Source organism: Pseudorasbora parva, chromosome 21 (genome assembly GCF_024679245.1).
Source record: "Pseudorasbora parva isolate DD20220531a chromosome 21, ASM2467924v1, whole genome shotgun sequence".
NCBI classification, from domain to species: Eukaryota; Metazoa; Chordata; class Actinopteri; order Cypriniformes; family Gobionidae; genus Pseudorasbora; species Pseudorasbora parva.
This window is the reverse complement of record NC_090192.1, coordinates 38,634,628-38,658,212: the sequence shown is the minus strand read 5'-3', so window position 1 is coordinate 38,658,212 and position 23,585 is coordinate 38,634,628. Positions and strand designations below refer to the sequence as shown.

Sequence of the window (23,585 nt, the reverse complement as noted above, 5' to 3'; positions counted from 1 at the left end):
GCACCACTTAAAATTTGTATCTGTGTCTCATTTTTTTCCAGCCAGATGATGATGAGAGAGACATTGTTCATGGGGTTAATGTAGGGCATCTTGACCATGAGTGAGGACATCAGACATGATAGTGCCTTCCCAGATGATGTTGTGGATGTGGATGTCATACTAGACGGAGATTGTGGTCATGGATCTAGAAGATGCCCTAAATGCCTTTGCCACACTGTTTGGGCTCGAGCTATGAGGTTATCCAACTTTTTATTTTATTTTTATTTTTAATCTAGGTTTAATGGTTGGGGAGAGCTGCAAAGCTGAAAAAAAATGCAGTGAGGTAACACTGGTGCATATGTGCTGTTTATGCTCATTGATAAATGTACTGAAGCTTGAGAGCTTACACATTGTTAATTAAAATGAACTTAAATTAAGTTTAAATTAAAATGGTATAAAGCCAAATCAGAGGTGTTTAACAGTCTGTGCCGTTTCTTTTTGCAATTTTCTGAAGAAAGGACATTTCAGACCTTTTGTGTGGTTGTTTTTGGTGTTTGTTTTTGCAATAAATATAAATGTGTACTGATATGTGTTGCTGTGATTTTAATTTGCTATAGGTTTTATTCTAAATCAAATGTAATTTACAAATCAATATAGTAATGCAATTAATACTTATTAAAGCAGCTTTGCAACCAACTAAAGTGAAGTTATGATGACTAGAACATTTAAGTTCAGAAAACTAAAGGGGAAGTTTTTATTACTAAATGGAATTAGTTCAGATAACTTATCCAAATAAGTAAGAGAAACTTAAAAAAACCAATGCCAAAAGATAACAAAATATATTAAGTTAAGTCAACAAATAATTTTTTACAGTGCATGTGGGTAACACTTCACAGTAAGGGTACATGAATTATCATGAATTCATGCATTAATTCATGCATTACTTATGCATTACAACATGCATTAATATCTCATGAATCATCAGGAACTAACTGGAATTCAAAGTCTTTCATTCATGACTTCACTTAAACAACGCCTTAATTAAAACATTAACTAAGGTGAGTAAATCATCATACATTACGGTTTATTACACATGATCATGATGTTTTCTATGTTTAAAAAATGGTCTTATTCATACATGTAAGACTACTTTAAATTATGTTTTATTATATTTATCAGGAGGAGCACATTCAGACAATTACCTAATTAATTTGCTTTACTCTAGTTGTGTAATGTAAGTGTGAACTTGTGAATTATTAAATATACAAAATATACAAAAATCAACGTTATCTTATGCATGCACAACTTATCAATGCAATAGTTTGTTAAGCCTTTTTTTGTAAACTATTTTAAGTATAATAATAGGAATATTGAATCATCATCGTGTTGACAGGCAACGCCGCACCAGAGGGAGGGAAGAGTTTACGTGAGTTTGAATTTATCGACTTTAATATTCATCTGTACCTCACATTAAACTATGAAAAAGCTTACGATTACTGTGTGTAAAGGCTTGAACTTTCATGTACATATCCATGTATTTTACAGTGCCATCATTAATAACACATTCATCATTGTTTCAAAGGACCATGTCACCACTTTAGTTGAGGGGCCACAAACATGATGAAGTCATGAGAAGCTAATGCTTAGTTAATGATGACTACAATCTAAAAATGCTGGGTTGTTTTAACCCAATGTTGGGTCAAATATGGACTAACCTAGCAATTGGGTTGTTTTAACCCAGCGATTGGTTTGTTTTAATCCTGCGGTTGGGTTAAATATTTGCTTATACAACCCAATAGCTGAGTTAGTCTAGCCTGACAAGCCAGACATCAAGATGTTTGGTCTGGAAACTCACCATTGACAGCTCAATCTGAGGGGCAGATAAACGGTTGTCTTTCAAACTTCCTCTGCACGCGATAGGATAGCGCTACAACCAACCAGAGCAACGAAGGTGAAGCAGAGCTAGTTGACAGATTAAACTTTCGCCGTATCCGGTCGGCAAAACTCAGAACACATCTTCCCTTCTTAAAGGGTTAGTTCACCCAAAAATGAACTAAACTCCTCACCCTAATGTCGTTCCACACCCGTAAGACCTCCGTTCATCATCGGAACACAGTTTAAGATATTTTAGATTTTAGTCTCAGAGCATAATGCAGTCAATGCCCACTTCACTGTCCATGTCCAGAAAGGGAATAAAAACATAATCAAAGTAGTCCATATGAGACATCAGTGGGTTAATTAGAATCTCTTGAAGCATCCAAAATACATTTTGGTCCAAAAATATCAAAAACTAAGATTTTATTCAGCATTGTCTTCTCTTCCATGTGCCTCCAAAAAGAATCAAACGGTCAATGAATCAGTGAATGGATCAGTGATTCGGGTCGCCAATGTCACGTGATTTCAACAGTTTGGCGCTTCAGAACTGCTGAAATCACGTGACATTGGTGTGGAACGACATTAGGGTGAGTCATTAATGACATCAATTTCATTTTTGGGTGAACTAACCCTTTTTAAGAATGACTTCAGTGCAGCTCTTTGTTCTTTTCTCAGAGAAAAGCTTAACTCCAAGTCTTCCAGAGTCACGGTCAAAGCTGATTCGAAAGACCGCCGTTCGCCAGTTTCTGTGTTTACTAGAAGCATCATGGCCCCACCCACCGACTCTATACACGATGTGATTGGCCCGGCAAGAGTTTGGCGTTTACAGCTCAGAAGGGTATTGAGAGTTGCTAGACGACACTCGCGGGCAGATTAGATTTGCTGCCGCTAGGCTGCGTCTAGATTTCTAGGCTAGGGTTAGTCCATATTTGACCCAACATTGGGTTGTTTTTTACCCAGAATTTTTTAGAGTGTACTGTATTATAATATCAACAGGAATTCATGCGCTATGTGCTGAGCCTGTGGCCAGTTTTGGGGTCTGACCATTTCCCTGCAGGCTACTATGAAGAAGACATGAACATGCTTAACTCAGAGATCAGGATTAATAAAAAACTTTAGTTAATCACATTAATTGATGTAACGTTACTGGTCTAGCCTGTGCATAAGGTAACGTTGATTTTTGTATATTCCTTTAATAATTCACAAGTTCACACTTACATTACACAACTAGAGCAAAGCAAACTAATTAGATTAATTGTCTGAATGTGCTCCTCCCGATAAATATAATAAAACATAATTTAAAGTAGTCTTAGTTTTATTTATTTGTTTATTTGAATGGGTCCCATTAGCTTGAAAGTCTGCAATCAGCTAGTCTTCATGGTTGCCATTCTAAAATGTTACATTGCAACTACAACAACAAAATTACATCATAGTAGGTAAAATATAGACAAATTACATAAATACATTTAAACATACTTAAATTCTGGTTTCGAAAGTAGTCTTACATGCATGAATAAGACCAATTTTTAAACATAGAAAACATCATGATCATGAGTAATAAACCATAATGTATGATGATTTACTCACCTTAGTTAATGTTTTAATTAAGGCGTTGTTAATCCATGAAGGAATGAGTGAAAGACTTTGAATTCCTGTTAGTTCCTGATGATTCATGAGATATTAATGCATGTCGTAATGCATAAGTCATGCATGAATTCATGATAATTCATGTACCCTATTTTATCATTCATCTGTTTATTTTGTGTTGTCATACTTGATGCTGTTATTATTCAGTTGTCTGTCTCCCTTTACTATGTCAGACAATTTTTGATCGTTGTTGTGAATATTATTACAAAAATCAAATATTTTGTGCATTCCACAATTTTTTATTTATTTATTTGAAGCTAGTTAGGCAAAGTAAAGGCCTCTGCCTTTTTCTTCAGGCAAGATATGCAGAGTCCGGACCCTCAGATTGCGAGCTACGGACGGGGCCTATGCCAAAGTACTTCATTGCTTGCTGGGTTGTTAATAAATGGATAATTGTCATTTTCCCGAGTCTTTCTGGCAGAACTGTAAAACCTGTGATGATGTGCATTAAAAACTGCTCATGAAACTTCATGGTGGCTGTTTTCAGCATCTCAGTATCTTCAGATTCATATTTTTCTTGGGAGTTTTATTTTCCGGTTGACATATAATATTATATAATATATATAATATTCCGGTTATAACATATAATCTAAAAGGTTGTTTTTTTATGAAAAAACAAGAAAACCTGTGGATGAACTTCATGACTTAGTATCCAACATTAAGTATTTCATCTGCACCTTTGCATTTCTCTATTAATATTCAAACCATATTAACTTTCCTAAACGTTTTTTCAATTGAAAGAAATATAGGAAATATTGCATAATATTAAATTGACCCTCCCACCAGCACAGACTCTCCACCCATGAGTCTCAAATGACAGTAATAACCGGCCTATATAAAGACTGTGATCGTCTGACTAAAAGCACCAGAAAACATCAAGACAGACACAGACGAACACCTGACACTCACCGCAGGTATGAGCCAATCCTCTGCATCAATAAACACTGTTAGCACTTGTATTTCATGATGCTGATAATTCAATATTAACTTTAAACATTTCTTGACCTGTAGACAAATATTCTCAACATTATGATGACGAATTGACATTTCAGCACTTAAGCAGAGTGTAATACTTGAGCTCTTGTTATTTTGTCATAAACTTTGTAACATATCGTCTACTTGTTTGTGTCATTTTCTGTTTCTTTACTTTTGTGATGGCTCATTCATAATGTAATTAAACATTTAAAAGCATTAGAGCAACAATCAATTTAGGTTTAAAATGCATATGCACGCAAAAAACTGCGTAGCATTTGCACGCCAAAACTCATTTTGGCATATCCATTCCACGAGATTTCACAGTCATACTATTTATACGTATGACCATGAGATCGTGTTGACATTATTATTTTAAAATCCGTTTGACTTTGCTTTGAAAAGCCTCAAGAAATGTCTGGGAAAAAATGGGTTCTCCTTGTGGCCGGCTCAAAGGACTGGGAAAATTACCAACACCAGGTTTGTCCTTGTTTTTGTTCATTTCATTAGCCATCAATTCCTCAAAGTGAGCTGAGGATGACAGTAACTGAACATGGAAACCATCTTTTTCATTTGTCTTTCAGGCCAATGTGTGCGCTTTATATCAGATAATTAAACAACATGGAATTCCTGATGAGCAGATTGTGGTGATGATGTATGATGACATCGCTCACAATCCCAAGTAAGTCATTTCCTGAAATTTTGAAGTATCACGTTTGATCTCAGTCTTCAGTTATAAACTGAATTTATAATTCTGTTAATCAGTAGCGCTGGAATAACACTGAAACGGAGCCATGTCACACATCTGGGCTTCTTAGAAGCAAAAGAGGGGTGAACAGAAGACTAGACAGTATGATTTTGGATTCCTGTTTGCTACAATAGCAAAAAGGAAAAAAAAGACCAAAAAAAAGCTTGATATGCAACATTCAGATGAGAGAAAGATGTCAAATGTACCATCAGTCATGTATTAAAAAACACCCTCGTGAGAGCGTTAACTCGTTTTTAGTAATTTACTCTCAAGGTCATATAACACAAGTATAGTGTTAAAATTTAGGCTAAATTTAGTCCAATGTACAGTACAGAACTACAGTTGTTAAAGATGTTATTTAAATAATAATAATAATAATAATACAACACTTGGCTAAACTGAATAATTCTGGAAACACATCATCACAGAAAAGTGATTTTTGGAGCTGATTTTGTGGAACATGTCTCTTTTCTCCTCTGCCTGCAGAAACCCAGCTAATGGAGACATTCTCAGTGTAGTAGACAACTCAAACGTGTACTTAGGCGTTCCGAAGGACTACACTAGAGAGGTAACATTTGTAATGTTAAATATTGTTTTCTTACAACAAGTCTGACCATTCTGACCTTACAGAGTGTGACCCCAGAGAACTTCCTTGCCGCTCTTCAAGGGGATGACAGTACAGGGAGGAAAGTCATAAAAAGGTTTGTTTGTTTGTTATGAAGAAATCTTTCAATATGTTATGCAATTCTTTTTTTTACAATATTTATTATTAGTACTATTTTATTAAAATTATCATTTTACCTTTTGTGCAGTTAATTAAGATTCAAGCGCTGCATGTGAGGAAGAAGCCTGTGCTGTAACTTTTATTTTAACATTTGTTTTTGTCAAATACACAAACATTTTAAATGAATTAGATGACCTACTGGTCAAAAATTAATTTTATCACATTATAAATCATTTTACATGAGCATTTTGGAAACTGCTTTGCCTTCAATTATCCCCAGGGATATGATGTACGATTAAATAATAACGGATCTGTAACGTGCATGGCGCCGTAATTGTAGCTTGAATTTGCAGATAAAATGAAAAAGCATTATTATTTTGATTTAATGCAGTGGACCAAAAGACAACATATACATCTACATGACCGGTCTGGGAAATGAAGGCATGTTTGAATTTCCTCACAAGTCAGTAAGTACAAGCAACTAAGATTTAAGAAATGATATCAGAATAATACAGCCCATATACATTCCATTGTCACTGTTTGGATTTGAATAGGCAAATGCATACGAATCGTCCCCGGTTACGTATGTAACCTTAGTTCCCTGAGAACAGGGAACGAGACGCTGCTTTAGCTGATGCTACGGGGAACGCCTTCAGCGTGACAGGTGTCTGAAATCGCTATCAAATCACAATCCTACTGACCGTTGGCAGCTGGTGATGTCATCACCGTGCGACCAGGAAGTATAAAAAGGCACCGTGCCAACATGACAACATCCCCTTCCTTTTGAAGGGACTGTGGGCAGGCACACCTTGAAGCATGGCCATGTGACGCAGCGTCTCGTTCCCTGTTCTCAGGGAACTAAGGTTACATACGTAACCGGGGACGTTCCCTTTCGAAAGGGAACTCGCGCTGCGTCAGCTGACGCTACGGGGAACGATATACCCACGCCGCCATGCTGAGGGGAGTGCACGCCCCTTACTGGCAGTGAGAACTGCCTGGACGAGTGTTCGCGGAAAGTCTGAACCACTCCCCCTCTAGCCACACAGGCTGCCAGTGACATCATTCCCTACGGTCATAGCCCAAGCTATATGCCTAAGAGAGAACCTAAACAAGTTTTAACTGAGGTTTCCTACTCTCGGCTTGCTCGAGGGCCTGGGACCTACTACTTTCGAAGGAAGGAGTCCCTTAAGGGAATGTGGCTAGGGGACCCGAGGGCGCCACCAGCCGTCACTAATTCGGGAAAAACCTTCACCGAATGCCACCAGGGAGGCCTCACCTGGCATCACTTCTGTGGGACACCCCAGCTTGGCCAACCCTGTCTGTCAAAACAGAGCCTCCGGACATCGCTCTACTTATGAGCATCCAGACTGAGGGACTGCAAAGTGGCAATGTCCTCCTCAGACCGGAACTCGGAGACGGGAATCCTGGAGAGCAGTACTCAGCTTAGTGCTTCTTACCCTTGCCATCGAGGGGAGTCTCTTCTGCTCGATCCTAGGATCTACTGAGCACATTTATTACAGGGGTGCTCAGGAGGCCTAAAAAGGCCTATGGACTGATCTACCCGGGAGGCCCCGAGGGGGGCCTGCCCGTCTGATCAGACTCAAGCGGCCGTAAGCTCGCAGACGACCCTCAATGAGGGGAGCTCTTAAGCCAGCTTGGTAGGTAACCCATGCTGTAGGCTAGCCAGTCCCTGTCCTGAAGGGACTGCGCAGCAGAAACGGAGTCTCGTTGTGCTAGGGCATAAGCCCGCCCTTGAGTTATACCGGCGCAGGCCGGGACCCACCGGCGGGCAGCCGCTAGCTGTCAGCCCAAAGCCAGTTATACGTTCCCGTTCCAAGGAACCGTTTCCCCTCCAGGGAGGCCATGAGGCGCCTCCACCCAGCACCGTTAGTGTTAGCTGTTTGCTGTTAGCTGTTAAAAGCCGCAGGAAGGTGGCTTTACTGGTTCCTCAGGGGGCTCATGAGGCTATAACGCCAGAAGCCACCCACGCTAATGGCTAGCGTGTCACCGAGACCTTGGTCCGGGAATCCTCTCCCAAAAAGGCCCAAAGAGGCCTGACAGCATAATACACTGGCCTAACGAGCGTCCCAGCTCGGGGGCTCACCCTCAGGCGGCCTAGAGCGGCCTACTTCCTGTCAGCCAACGTGCAAACTGTTGGGAGCTGTTGTGTTCCCGGGGCTCGCCTCCAGGGAGGCCTGTTTGATGCCTTCGTACAGTCCAGTCTTTTTAGGGAGGCCCGGAGAGGCCTATTGCCGAATGGCAGTTCCCTATCAGATTGGTGACATACGGTGCTTATCCGATGGCAAATCCCACCGGAAACCCCGCAGGGCCGGGAAACGACCATAGGACGGCCTGAAGCGGCCCGTCCCTGATAGCAGACTATGCTAGCCGCCTGGCTAGCACCCGCGCACACTGTTGCAAGACCTGGGAACCGGGGCTCACCCTACAGGCGGCCTCAAGCGGCATAGATCCTGTCAACCAATGGTCGGAACCCTAGGTCACCCCCTCAGGGGACGCCATGTGAGGCGTGCTGAAACTCAGCGAGCCCTTAAAGTCGGGCTGACAGTGGCTGTCTGCTGGCTGATGAGGACTGGGTATCCAGTCACTACCTGGGGACTCATCCCCAGGGAGGCCGTTAGGGGCCTACTTATGACGAGGTTTCTACTGCAACCGACATCGTTGGGGAGAACCCTCCCCGCTCACATGGGCCACGACGTCGCAGGGAGGCCTACTGAGGCCTACCACCTGACCCAGAGTTAACTGCCCGGACAGCCTCGGCTGGCGTCTCCCGCCAGCCAGCCTTCTATAGTCGGTCCGCCCCAGCGGCCCATAGCAGCCTTCTGCGACGGCGCAGTCTCTCAGGCAGCGCCTACCAGCGTGGACCTAAAACACAATGCCCACAGCAGTGCACTCAGCATAAAGCGCCTTGAACCCTCTAAAGCGAGGGGAGTACAACTTACGCCACCTGCCTCCAGGGCGGCCGTCTGGTCGTCCAGCGGTCCGCCGTCCGCGCAAGGGCATCAGCCGTGACAGTGTTTCGACTCCAGGGGAGCATCCTACCAACCGATGCTTTCAGATGGTTGCGAAGTACAGCTCGACCCGAGCCTAAAAGGTGAAGCAGAAGACACAGAGCAAAAAGTGAAAGATACTGAACACACACACACATAACCGGCCATTTCCTGAACCAAGCCGGGGGGCCGCCCAGAAGTGGCGGCCGCACTAGCTCTGGGGGGCGGGGCTAGCAAAACCAGTCTAACTGCGCACCGCGAAGAGACGCCTACCCCGTCCCCACGACCACTGGCTGAGTCGCGATTCATTCTGCTACACACCTTTATGCATTAATAATAACCCCCAAATGCAGAAGGGGGGGGCATTGGCCGGACGACCCTACTGCGGGGAGGCCGGATAGGGATATAAAGCTCCTGCGGGACTACCGACAGGAGCCCGGGGCAACTGCCAGGGCGATATGCCACCGCGAGACGCCACCGTCATCCCATCAACAGCCTAGGCCAACTTGATGCACTAGCATCGGTCTGATAATCCCACAACAACGGCCCTAAACAGGGCTGGGACAGACCTTACTGTAGTTCATGCGCTAGCCTAACCTCACAAATTCATCTAGATATTTCACTAGCAGAGGTGCCAACGCTACCCAGAGGTGGCTACAGCTAAAAACGTTCGCCAGGAGAACATACGTCAGTTTATATCGCCGCTACATGCCCGCGGCATGTGCGGTGGCCTCAACTGCTCATATTACACATATCCAGAAGAGAAACAGCCTTATAAACTACTGTTGCTACACTAGCAAACATACAGCCTACATAAACACACTGTGTTTATACAAAACATCATTCTAGCCACCTTTACCGGGGAACTACAGGCCCACTGTTACACTTTTCTTCATCTTTTGTAGACAAAATATCCCTCAGGGAAGCATAGAGTCCAAACATACGGCATTAAAAAGAAGAATGTTTGCCCTAAAAGGGGACTCACCCGCTGTCTTCAGTGCCTCATCGCTTCATGTAACATGCATGCTTCGGCGCACTAACCTGAGGGTGGGGCGCTTCATTCTCAAACAAGGCCGATTTTGGAGGCGGCCGCGAAATCCCGCTATTCCCAGAGACGATGCACTGTGTGCGGGCAGAGCACACACCGGCCTGGCAGGCCGTCAGAGTCTCACATCCGCTCATCATCGGCCCGCGCGGCCTGGTGTGAAGCGCGCCCGGGGAGAGAAAAGAAACATAACAGAAAAACAAAGGAGGGGACACATTTACATCACTTCCGCGCCCTCGGGGGCGGAAACTCACCACCCCGCTTCCGGCGCTGGAAGCGGCTCTTCTCCCCGATGTCCCTCCTCCTGTTGCGGGTGTCCCGCCTCTTCTGTGTCCTACTCCTCCATGGAGGGGGCGCCCGAGAGGCTACGCTGCTGCGTTGGCCCAATCGATGATCCTCGGACCTCGAAGGGCCAGGGACACCCTCCTGCCTGGGCGCCGCCCCGGACCTCAGCGGAATACACGTTCTATATGCCGCTGAGCGCGCCCTCGCCTCTCTGAACTTTCCCACCACCGCCTCGACGGAGGTGCCCCGAAAAGCTCAGAGGGCGAGACCGGGGCATCAAGGAGAAAAGCCTTTTCTTTCCCCCCGATGTCCGCCAGGTTCAGCCACAGATGCCTCTCCGTGGCGACCATAGCCGCCATCGACCGTCCGATGGCGACTGCTGTGTGTTTGGCCGCCCGGAGAGAGAGATCCGTGGTGCGGCGCAACTCAGCCATCGCATCAGGGGGTAGGCCCTCCCCCTGATCGAGGTCCCTCAGCAGATCGGCCTGATAGGCCTGCAACACTGCCATTGTGTGCAAGGCCGCCGCCGCCTGACCCGCCGACGTGTATGCCCTGCCGTTAAGACGCGAGGTCGTCTTTAATGGTTTAGACGGCAGGGCTGGAGCTCTTAGTGTCAATGGCCGCCCGGACGCGAGATAGTTTGCGAACATCTCATCGATGGGTGGCATCGACACATACCCTGCCTCGGCCAATCCCTCGACATCAGCGAAGTTAAACCGCTGATGCCGATGGATTCGCGCCGAGTAGGGTTTCTTCCATGCCCCCATGACCTGCTCGTGAAGGTCGGGGAGGAATGGAAGGCTCCCGGGAGCTGGGCGGCTATGGTCGGGGAGAAACCGATCGCCCAATCTGTCAGGGCGGGCGGCCTCTCCACTGGCTCTCTGCCACGGCAGCTGAAGTCTCAGCGCCGCGCGCCCCATCACATCGTACAGCTCCCCATACACGGGCAGGATGGCTGGGAGGATTCAGCCTCAGCTTCATTTTCCCCCTCATCGACAGCCATCCTCTGATCGACCGGAAGAGCATGGGCTGATGACGAGGAGGACTCTCCATCCGACTCCTCCTCCGTCAGCCTGCTCTCGCGACCTGGCTGATCATCCGCGAGAACTGTACTCTCCAGACGATGAGCCAGGTCCATCTGGGAGCCCCAGGACAGACGGTGCCGCTCAGCCTCAGCTTGAGCGGGACCGCTCCCAGATGCTGGCTCTTCTTCCCTCGAGAAGAAGGCCAGGCGAGAGCGGAGCGTCCTCAACGGAAAATGCTCGCAGTTCGCGCAGGAGGCCCCCTCGAGAACCTCCCGCGCGTGCTCTTCCCCCAGGCAGAGCACACAAAGGGTGTGTGTGTCCTCAGGCGTAAGAAACCTGGGACACGGATCAGCGCACTTCCTGTACGCTCCCTTCACTTTGCGTGTGCACTTCATTCTGACTTTCCAGCGAACCAGACAAAACAGTCCCTAAAGACGAAAGGATGTTGTCATGTTGGCACGGTGCCTTTTTATACTTCCTGGTCGCACGGTGATGACATCACCAGCTGCCGACGGTCAGTAGGATTGTGATTTGATAGCGATTTCAGACACCTGTCACGCTGAAGGCATTCCCCGTAGCGTCAGCTGACGCAGCGCGAGTTCCCTTTCGAAAGGGAACTATGATTGGATCATTATTGCAGTGATCATTATGTTTCTAGCATGTTATATGTTTGGCAACAGTTCTTTTAACCCTCATTGATGGAGTGTGTAGCTTTCATTTCTTGAACGTGGGAAGAACATGGACTGTATAAAACAAAGGATGTAGTGTATGTGACATCACTCATAGGTTTCTGAAGAGAATGTCTGAAGCCCAAGTGGGCAGAGCCAGCCGTCATCATCGTACGTCACTGACGGATAAGCAAAAATGGGTAAAGTCAGTCAATGAATTACAACATGTCAAGGATCAGGAAGTGGAGGACCCAGATGCAGAGTGAATCAACAAGGACAGTTTATTAATAAGACAGAACAACAAGACACAAGAGGGTAGTGGATGAGTGACAGTCCAAACACCAGGGCAGGGGACAGACACCACGACGACAGGTAGGGGAGGATGACCACTGAGACCAGTCCAGGTAGCCAATGAACTAGACGACAGCTTGTGAGGCAACACCAGGCAGGGCGGTGGTGGACCAATCCAGGCAGGAACCAAGGGCTTGAGGGTCTCACAGAATCAGCTCCCTTCTTGGCTGAGAGGCAGTGGAGACAGCGGCCAGGGAAAAACTTAGGACAGAAAACACAGGACACACACACACACAAGACACTAGACAAGACAACAAGAAACAACAGACAAACTAAGAACTATGACTAAATTAAACAAAAACTAAAATAACTGGAGCTAGAAAACAAGGAAAAATAAAACAAAACCAATCTCTATAAAAAAACTAACTGAGAAATAAAAGTGGAAAACAGGAAAAATAAAAATGTAAGCTATCGAAACCAAGAAAACTAAACAATAAGGCTAAAGAGAAATGCCAAAATAAAACCTGGAGAAAATGAGCAAAATAAAGACAGAAACTACACTAGACTCAAAAACTCAGGAACAAAGAAAAAACTGAAAATAAATGCAAAGCTAGAAAAACAGGAGACACTAAAACTAGAAAAGGCTAGACTAAGCTAAACAAGGAGCTAGAGACATGTACGCACAAGCAAACGCTCACAAACATACACAACGAACCAGCAAAGACATGAGGGAAGGTAGCACAATATAAAGGGACCAGAGCACATGAGGAACAGGTGAGCACAATTAGTGAAACGAGGACTAGACCAGACTAAACAAGGGGGCGTGGTAAAGGCAAGCAAGGAGGTAGGACAAGAGGAACACATGACAAACACAGAGAGAGACAGATCCAAGTACTAAGACACAAAACAAACAGAAACATTAAACAAAGACAAAACAGACAGAGCTGCCAGGGCAAAACCCTGACAGTACCCTCCCCCCAATGGACGCCCCCTGGCGTCCAAACTAGGCAAGGGAAACAAAGGCGGTAACACTTGGGAGGGTGGGCGGGGAACAAAACTAGGAGTACCAAGGCAGACAGGAAACATGGGAGGCAGAACTGGGGAGGAAAATAATCTAGGGGAGTGGTTAGGGGCTGACCAGGGGGATGCCGACCTAGGGAACCCACAAGGACCAGGAAACAGGGAGGGTGGGATGGGAGGGGTATTAGGCACACGACCAACAAAAGCATGGGGCCTTTTCAATGGTGGGGACCTCTGACTGGACATGATTACTGGGACAGACTTAGAGACACCTTCTGGAACTGCAGAGATATCCTCCAGAAGTTCAGGGACAGATACTGGACTTGACTCGGGAGCGCCCTCCTGGGCTTGACTGCCGTGCTCAGGGACTGACTCGGGAGCGCCCTCCTGGGCTTGACTGGCGTGCTCAGGGACTGACTCGGGAGCGCCCTCCTGGGCTTGACTGGCGTGCTCAGGGACTGACTCGGGAGCGCCCTCCTGGGCTTGACTGGCGTGCTCAGGGACTGACTCGGGAGCGCCCTCCTGGGCTTGACTGGCGGGCTCAGGGACTGACTCGGGAGCGCCCTCCTGGGCTTGACTGGTGGGCTCTGGACGGCCTCCTCTGAAGCGGGCTCTGGGACGGCCTCCTCTGAAGCGGGCTCTGGGACGGCCTCCTCTGAAGCGGGCTCTGGGACGGCCTCCTCTGAAGCGGGCTCTTGGGACGGCCAGCCTTGAAGTGTGCCCTGGGACAGAAGGTGAAGCCCTCACTGGGTTAGGAACAGGAGATGGGGCCACTGGACTGCGCTCTGGGGCTGGAGCCGACACTGGACTGCGCTCTGGGGCTGGAGCCGACACTGGACTGCGCTCTGGGGCTGGAGCCGACACTGGACTGCGCTCTGGGGCTGGAGCCGACACTGGACTGCGCTCTGGGGCTGGAGCCGACACTGGACTGCGCTCTGGGGCTGGAGCCGACACTGGACTGCGCTCTGGGGCTGGAGCCGACACTGGACTGCGCTCTGGGGCTGGAGCCGACACTGGACTGCGCTCTGGGGCTGGAGCCGACACTGGACTGCGCTCTGGGGCTGGAGCCGACACTGGACTGCGCTCTGGGGCTGGAGCCGACACTGGACTGCGCTCTGGGGCTGGAGCCGACACTGGACTGCGCTCTGGGGCTGGAGCCGACACTGGACTGCGCTCTGGGGCTGGAGCCGACACTGGACTGCGCTCTGGGGCTGGAGCCGACACTGGACTGCGCTCTGGGGCTGGAGCCGACACTGGACTGCGCTCTGGGGCTGGAGCCGACACTGGACTGCGCTCTGGGGCTGGAGCCGACACTGGACTGCGCTCTGGGGCTGGAGCCGACACTGGACTGCGCTCTGGGGCTGGAGCCGACACTGGACTGCGCTCTGGGGCTGGAGCCGACACTGGACTGCGCTCTGGGGCTGGAGCCGACACTGGACTGCGCTCTGGGGCTGGAGCCGACACTGGACTGCGCTCTGGGGCTGGAGCCGACACTGGACTGCGCTCTGGGGCTGGAGCCGACACTGGACTGCGCTCTGGGGCTGGAGCCGACACTGGACTGCGCTCTGGGGCTGGAGCCGACACTGGACTGCGCTCTGGGGCTGGAGCCGACACTGGACTGCGCTCTGGGGCTGGAGCCGACACTGGACTGCGCTCTGGGGCTGGAGCCGACACTGGACTGCGCTCTGGGGCTGGAGCCGACACTGGACTGCGCTCTGGGGCTGGAGCCGACACTGGACTGCGCTCTGGGGCTGGAGCCGACACTGGACTGCGCTCTGGGGCTGGAGCCGACACTGGACTGCGCTCTGGGGCTGGAGCCGACACTGGACTGCGCTCTGGGGCTGGAGCCGACACTGGACTGCGCTCTGGGGCTGGAGCCGACACTGGACTGCGCTCTGGGGCTGGAGCCGACACTGGACTGCGCTCTGGGGCTGGAGCCGACACTGGACTGCGCTCTGGGGCTGGAGCCGACACTGGACTGCGCTCTGGGGCTGGAGCCGACACTGGACTGCGCTCTGGGGCTGGAGCCGACACTGGACTGCGCTCTGGGGCTGGAGCCGACACTGGACTGCGCTCTGGGGCTGGAGCCGACACTGGACTGCGCTCTGGGGCTGGAGCCGACACTGGACTGCGCTCTGGGGCTGGAGCCGACACTGGACTGCGCTCTGGGGCTGGAGCCGACACTGGACTGCGCTCTGGGGCTGGAGCCGACACTGGACTGCGCTCTGGGGCTGGAGCCGACACTGGACTGCGCTCAGGGGCTGGAGCCGACACTGGACTGCGCTCAGGGGCTGGAGCCGACACTGGACTGCGCTCAGGGGCTGGAGCCGACACTGGACTGCGCTCAGGGGCTGGAGCCGACACTGGACTGCGCTCAGGGGCTGGAGCCGCTTGATTCCGGCCCTCCTGGAGCAACAGATGAGGGGCATCTAGAATGGCAGCTGACTTGCAGGCATGGGCTCTCCTCTTCTTCCGCTTTCGAGGGCATGACAATTTGTAGTCGACTGGCTCTGGACTGGCCGCTGCGGGCTCGACGGTCTCTGGACTGGCCGCTGCGGGCTCGACGGTCTCTGGACTGGCCGCTGCGGGCTCGACGGTCTCTGGACTGGCCGCTGCGGGCTCGACGGTCTCTGGACTGGCCGCTGCGGGCTCGACGGTCTCTGGACTGGCCGCTGCGGGCTCGACGGTCTCTGGACTGGCCGCTGCGGGCTCGACGGTCTCTGGACTGGCCGCTGCGGGCTCGACGGTCTCTGGACTGGCCGCTGCGGGCTCGACGGTCTCTGGACTGGCCGCTGCGGGCTCGACGGTCTCTGGACTGGCCGCTGCGGGCTCGACGGTCTCTGGACTGGCCGCTGCGGGCTCGACGGTCTCTGGACTGACAGGTGCGGGCTCTGGACTGACAGGTGCGGGCTCGACTGGCTCGGGTGGTGTCAGGATCTGCCAATCCCTGCGGTGATGCAAGTAATTGGAGAAGTTCCAAAAATCCAGGATCCTAAGTTGTTCCATTTCCCACTGTGGTAGGGGGTCATCCAGACAGATGTTGAAGGCATCCTTGAGGGCTGCATCATCATACTCAAGGCCCTTAGCCATTGTCCAGAAGAACTGGGCGAAGGACCGCACTTCTCGGCCCTGTTGGCGAAGAGAGGCCACACCCTGCTGGAGTGCCAACCTCTCTTGAGCAGTCGCAGGAGGAACGATACGGAAGCTCATTCTGCTGGGTCCGATCTTGGCTGGTTCGTTCTGTCAAGGATCAGGAAGTGGAGGACCCAGATGCAGAGTGAATCAACAAGGACAGTTTATTAATAAGACAGAACAACAAGACACAAGAGGGTAGTGGATGAGTGACAGTCCAAACACCAGGGCAGGGGACAGACACCACGACGACAGGTAGGGGAGGATGACCACTGAGACCAGTCCAGGTAGCCAATGAACTAGACGACAGTTTGTGAGGCAACACCAGGCAGGGCGGTGGTGGACCAATCCAGGCAGGAACCAAGGGCTTGAGGGTCTCACAGAATCAGCTCCCTTCTTGGCTGAGAGGCAGTGGAGACAGCGGCCAGGGAAAAACTTAGGACAGAAAACACAGGACACACACACACACACACACAAGACACTAGACAAGACAACAAGAAACAACAGACAAACTAAGAACTATGACTAAATTAAACAAAAACTAAAATAATAACTGGAGCTAGAAAACAATGAAAAATAAAACAAAACCAATCTCTATAAAAAGACTAACTGAGAAATAAAAGTGGAAAACAGGAAAAATAAAAATGTAAGCTATCGAAACCAAGAAAACTAAACAATAAGGCTAAAGAGAAATGCCAAAATAAAACCTGGAGAAAATGAGCAAAATAAAGACAGAAACTACACTAGACTCAAAAACTCAGGAACAAAGAAAAAACTGAAAATAAATGCAAAGCTAGAAAAACAGGAGACACTAAAACTAGAAAAGGCTAGACTAAGCTAAACAAGGAGCTAGAGACATGTACGCACAAGCAAACGCTCACAAACATACACAACGAACCAGCAAAGACATGAGGGAAGGTAGCACAATATAAAGGGACCAGAGCACATGAGGAACAGGTGAGCACAATTAGTGAAACGAGGACTAGACCAGACTAAACAAGGGGGCGTGGTAACGGCAAACAAGGAGGTAGGACAAGAGGAACACATGACAAACACAGAGAGAGACAGATCCAAGTACTAAGACACAAAACAAACATAGAAACATTAAACAAAGACAAAACAGACAGAGCTGCCAGGGCAAAACCCTGACACAACATTCAAGAGAGAGAACGGAAGGTTGCCAGGAAGGTTGAGGAAGACAGATCATGACCGTAGTCCAGGATGACCATGTCCAGATTCATCAGCTCAAACTGTGAAAGAATGGTTGTGAGGGAGCATGAAGAATCATCTGCACCTCTGAGTCCAGTCCTTAAATTCACTGAGAGTCTTTGGGATGTGCTGGAGGAGATGTGCTTGTATTTATAAGATCTGGACCAAAAATGGATGTACCTATTGATGGGAATAAATGTTGTGATGTTATTTCCATCAACAGGTGCATCAATTTTTGGTGTTGCCATAACATGCTAGGAACATAATCACTACAATAATAATCCAATCATAGATTCTTAATCATTTACAAAACTCCCATCACATGGATACCTGATAGAAAAAAACTTTTGCCTGCATATTTCGTAATGACAATTTAACCTGATATATATTTTAGAATTAATTTCAGAAGAAACAATTATAAAATCAAGGTTTTGTATGTAAATTAAAACACTTGCATTAAGACAACCTGTGCGAAATCTGACAACCTGCTGACCATTAATTCAGTATTTTTTATTACAGCTTCATCCAGATGATTTCATTGGATCAATCAACAGCATGAGTCAAACATTCTCCAAGGTACGTATTCAATTATATATATATTTATATATATATATATATATATATATATATATATATATATATATATATATATATATAAGAGAGAGAGAGAGAGAGAGAGAGAGAGAGAGAGAGAGAGAGAGAGAGAGAGAGAGAGAGAGAGAGAGAGAGAGAGATTCTCGGTTTTTTATAAATATCTTCAGATCTTCATTTGTGTTCCGAAGATGAACGGAAGTCTTATGGGTTTGGAACGACATGAGGGTGAGGAATTTATGAAAAAAATGTTCCTTTTTTGGTGAACTAACTCTTTACGGTTGTTATAGTCTTAAAAATGTAGGTTCTTCACTGGTTCTATTCAACATCTTATACATTCAATAAATAGTAGTCAAACAGGAAATACGAGTCTAAGTCATAAAGTTCATCCTCAAGTTCTTTTGTTTAGTGTTTTTATTTCACAAAGAATATCGTTTGTGTGCTGCTTTAGTGGTTTTGTCAGAAATTATTAGAAAATCATCAGCCAAAGGCAGGTCTCATTTGTTAACATTAGTTAATGTATTATTAACTATCATGAACTAACCATTAACCCTATACTGCATTGACCTTAAGCAATGGAAAGTTTTCTTTTTTTAATATTGTTTCCTTTGTTTTCTGCACCGATGTTTACAGGAAAATGGACACAGGTTGTATGGTAGAAAGGACAAAAATGAGCTATTTGTCAGAATCATACTCAACAATGGATTTTGTAGAAAGGATGTATTATTGTATATATTATTATAAATGTATTATTACTTATTCAAACTCAATCTTTAGTCTGATTCTGACAGAAAGTTCAAACCTTGTGATTCTAGGAGGTCCATCTTACCCACGAGTAAACACCTGAAGTAAAGAAGAGAATGAGTAGGCTGTGATGTTAAATATCTCATACTGTTTCCTCCACATGTATCTGTGTGCAGATGGTGATATTCATGACCAGCAGTTATTCTGCAACGATGTTCCAAGACCTTTCCAAAGATGTAAATGGTAAGATATTACATGAAAACCACAACTAATGATCCTGCCTTAAAAGTAAAAAGAGCTGAGAACACGCTAGTTTTTATTTGAAAGTTTTGCCCATAATCATTTTTTTTAAAGAAAAAGATGAACAAAAAGGTTCTAATCTGTTCTCATTGTCCCCCAGTCTATGCATTGACTGCATGTGACAAATTTACCCAGAGCGTTCCCAGCGATTTCGACGAAAAAAGGAAAGTCTTCCTCTCTGATAAATTCTCATCTGCTTGGCTGAGGTTCATTCATAAGGTATGTTTCCTGTCAATGAACTTTAAACTGCATACAACATTAATAGATTAATATTCTGATCTAAATACATTCACAAAGTAAACATGACAAGTGTGTGTGTGTGTGTGTGTGTGTGTGTGTGTGTGTGTGTGTGTGTGTGTGTGTGTGTGTGTGTCTTTGTATTCACAGGCTGACTTTAATACAGCAACATTCGAGAAGATGGTATCTGTTAAACAAGCCACATATATCCAAAAAATACCCGGTCCCTGCCCCTGCCAGTTTGGGAAAATGGTATTAAAAATTTTAAACTTTACAAAATGAGAACCTTTAAGTCCTTATTTTAACAGGATATGCAAACATACTGTATATATCTCTAATCAAAAGATGTATGAATGTTGTAGTTTTTCTAAATTCCTATGTTCATTTTTCTGTAGGAGATCAGTCACTGTCACCTCAGTGAATTTCTGCAACAGTGAACACACCTCAAGAACACATGACAATGATGAGAGGAATCTGATGACCTCTTTATGCTTTATGATTATAATTAAATAGACTGCAACACACTGTCAAATTTAGTAAAGGTTTCTGATTGGGTGATTGATTTTTATGATTTTGAAAGAGGATTTTTATGCTTACCAAGGCTGCATATGTTTGATAAAAATATATCCTAAAACAATACAATTGTGAAATCAATAAAACTGGGAATAAGTGTGAGGGATCTGGTTTCTCTCTTCTACTTGGCACTACCGAGATCCGACCATCTGTATTGCAAGTTTAATCTCTGCCCGAATCCCTCTATCAATAAATGCACAGACATAAATGTTGGTTGGTGTCAATCTTCTTCTTTTTTTTCCTTCTGTAGAATGAAATAAATCACCCTCTTAGTGGTTGTTATCGCTGCAGGCTTAACTGACCCACAGCGTGCAGTACACATTGCAACTTTTGTGTTGCGTCATAAAAGCATTAACAACAATTTGCATCACAACACACGACAACTCTTTACATATAACATTGGTAACAATGAACAAAACCAAAAGACACACCTGTAGAATGAAATAAATCACTCTCTTAGTGGTTGTTATCGCTGCAGGCTTAACTGACCTAAATCAAATGTAAAATAAAATTAACATTGTGGCCTTGATGACAACAGTTCACAAAAGGCCAAATAAGTTATAAAATATATGTTAAGAGTCAAATTAAATGGTCAAAACATTACCCTTACTAAATCACAAACATAAAATGCTTGAAAACGCAAATTTTTACGCGTTTGTTTTCAAACCTAAAATAAAGATTCAAACGGTCATCAATCAGCGTATTGATTCATGATTCGGATCGCGTGTCATACTGCTCACGTGACACTGGCGATCCCAATCATTGATCGATTCACTGATTCATGACCGTTTGAATCTTTATTTGAGGATTGAACACAAACAAGGAAGAGAAGACAATTCTGAATAAAGTCGAAGTTTTTGTTATTTTTGGACCAAAATGTATTTTGAATGCTTCAAAAGACTCTAATGAACCCACTGATGTCTCATATGGACTTACTGTGATGATGTTTTAATTCCCTTTCTGGATACGCTCTCGGACTAAAATATAAAATATCTTAAACTGTGTGTGAAGATGAACGGAGGTCTTACGGGTGAGGAACGACATTAGGGTGAGGAGTTAATGACAGACATTTCATTTTTGGGTGAACTAACCCTTTAAGTATACCCACCTACAGCGTACAGTACACATTGCAACTGCTGCTGTGTTGCTTCATCTCCCATTTTACTGAACATTTTGCCTGCAGTCCTCACACAAACCACATGAGGGCACCAGTACAACTTAAACATTAGATGCTGCCAAATTCAGAAGGATTCACAATAAAATTATAATTCTAACACTGTTACATAAGGTTAAAAGTCCAGTGATTGTATGCATTATTTATTATGACAGTGCCTTTAATTCTCCAGTGTATTATGGTGTATTTAGGGTGTCCATCTTACAGTAACAGTTTGTTTGTTGCCTGATATTGAACACAAGACACTGGCACTGCTACCACGACAGGATCTTTTAATTACGGTCACATTAAGTTAATGTTGTCCGTGTGCTGTTATAAAGCCCCCCGGTCCATTCTTCATCACTGTCACTTCCCTGAAGCTCACTACAAAATCCACTGTTGAGTATGTTTCTGACAAATAGCTCATTTTTGTCCTTTCTACCATACAACCTGTGTCCATTTTCCTGTAAACATCGGTGCAGAAAACAAAGGAAACAATATTAAAAAAAGAAAACTTTCCATTGCTTAAGGTCAATCCAGTATAGGGTTAATGGTTAGTTCATGATAATTAATAATACATTAACTAATATTAACAAATGACACCTGCCTTTGGCTGATGATTTTCTAATAATTTCTGACAAAACCACTAAAGCAGCACACAAACGATATTCTTTGTGAAATAAAAACACTAAACAAAAGAACTTGAGGATGAACTTTATGACTTAGACTCGTATTTCCTGTTTGACCACTATTTATTGAATGTATAAGATGCTGAATAGAACCAGTGAAGAAAAAATAGAAAAAAAGGAACATTGTGTCATTAATTCCTCACCCTCATGTCGTTCCAAACCCATAAGACTTCCGTTCATCTTTGGAACACAAATGAAGATATTTTTTATGAAAACCGAGAGCTCTCTGATCCCTGCATAGACAGCAATTTAAACCTTTACCAGACACTCCGTATTTTGGCAAGTGGGGCACACATGACATACCCAAAATAAAAAGGTTGCTCTATATAATTTAAGGCATTTAATTATATAAAAATAGGAGGGCTACGTCAGTCATTTGTTCTTGCCACACTTCCTGCTACCAGCTGATGGCTCTATGACTATAACTAAATATTGGCACGTAGATGTCTGCAGGTCAGGACTCTTATCAAGCATGTGAAGTTTGGGGAAAATCGAACATTGTATGCCTGACTTACAACAGCTTCCTGTGTCATTGCGAAACATCAGATTTTGTCAGGCCGTCGCGGACAAGCCCTTCAGCGAAACTTAAGATCTTCACAATTTAGGACCAAAGTGACAAAGTACATGTAAGTGCTCATCTGAAGTTTGCTAGAGAGCATTTGGATGATCCAGAAGAGGACTGGGAGAATATCATATTTTGGTATTTTGGCAACCAAAATAGAACTTATTGGTAAAAAATCAACTTGTCGTGTTTGAACGAGAAATAATGCTGAGTTACACTATACCTACTGTGAAGCATGGGGGTGGAAACATCATGCTTTGGGGCTGTTTTTCTGCAAAGGGACCAGGATGACTGATCCATGTAAAGGAAAGAATAGGGCGATGTACAATGATATTTTGAGTAAAAACCTCCTTCTATCAGCAAGAACATTGAATATGAAACGTGGCTGGGTCTTTCAGCATGACAATGATCCCTAACACACCCCACCCGGGCAATGAAGGTGTGGCTTTGTAACAAATTGTAACTAGTCACTTTGTAAGTTGAAAATCCGTGTTGCCCAACAACAGCCCCAAAACATCTGGAGGAATGAGCCAAACTACCAGCAACAGTGTGTAAAACCTTGTGGCAACTTACAGAAAACATTTGACCTCTGTCATTGCCAACAAAGGGTTTATAACAAAGTATTGAGATAAACTTTTGTTATTGACCAAATACTCATTTTCCTCCATAATTTGCAAATAAAAATCTTTACAAATCAGACAATGTGAATGTCTGGATTTTTCTTTTCTTTTTTCTCATTCTCTCTCTTTTTGTTGAAGTGTACCAATGATGAAAAGTACAGGCCTCTCTCATCTTTTTAAGTGGGAGAACTTGCACAATTGTTGGCTGACTAAATACTTTTTTGCCCCAGTGTATCTATTTTCCTATTTGGTTTTCAGATTTTGCTTCCAGGGACTTATTGTGCTGTTACTTATGCCTTCAGAATTTTTATACCTGTACATGAAACTTAGTGGGAGAGGCTTTTTTTAAATGTTGTAGACGGTGCTACTAGCCATTTTGCCACACCTAATTCTGAAATCAACATCAGACATACATTTTCACTGCTTCTGACGTATGTGCAAAGTTTAATGAGTTTTAGAGCATGTTTAGGCCCTCAAAAATCATTTTG

The 23,585-nt window shown here is 45.6% G+C and overlaps 1 protein-coding gene across 1 annotated transcript; it reads left to right on the top strand.

The window, feature by feature from the left end:
• Positions 1-4,350: 4,350 nt before the first annotated feature.
• LOC137056163 (legumain-like) lies at positions 4,351-20,270 on the top strand. Its single transcript, XM_067430158.1, has 11 exons — positions 4,351-4,415; positions 4,879-4,953; positions 5,058-5,155; positions 5,708-5,789; positions 5,852-5,922; positions 6,337-6,412; positions 18,148-18,204; positions 19,140-19,206; positions 19,364-19,482; positions 19,651-19,752; positions 19,896-20,270. The coding sequence occupies exons 2-11, from the start codon at positions 4,888-4,890 to the stop codon at positions 19,935-19,937; spliced, it is 780 nt and encodes a 259-aa protein (XP_067286259.1). The 5' UTR covers positions 4,351-4,415; positions 4,879-4,887; the 3' UTR covers positions 19,938-20,270.
• The last annotated feature ends 3,315 nt before the right edge of the window (positions 20,271-23,585 follow it).

What these genes read in the sequence shown, in the direction of transcription:
- LOC137056163 (XM_067430158.1), top strand. Translation starts at nt 4,888, where the DNA reads ATGTCTGGGAAAAAATGGGTTCTCCTTGTGGCCGGCTCAAAGGACTGG. An exon ending in TGAGTCAAACATTCTCCAAG is followed by an intron (nt 18,205 to 19,139) that starts GTACGTATTCAA and finishes ATCTGTGTGCAG; the next exon opens with ATGGTGATATTCATGACCAG. An exon ending in GGCTGAGGTTCATTCATAAG is followed by an intron (nt 19,483 to 19,650) that starts GTATGTTTCCTG and finishes TTGTATTCACAG; the next exon opens with GCTGACTTTAATACAGCAAC.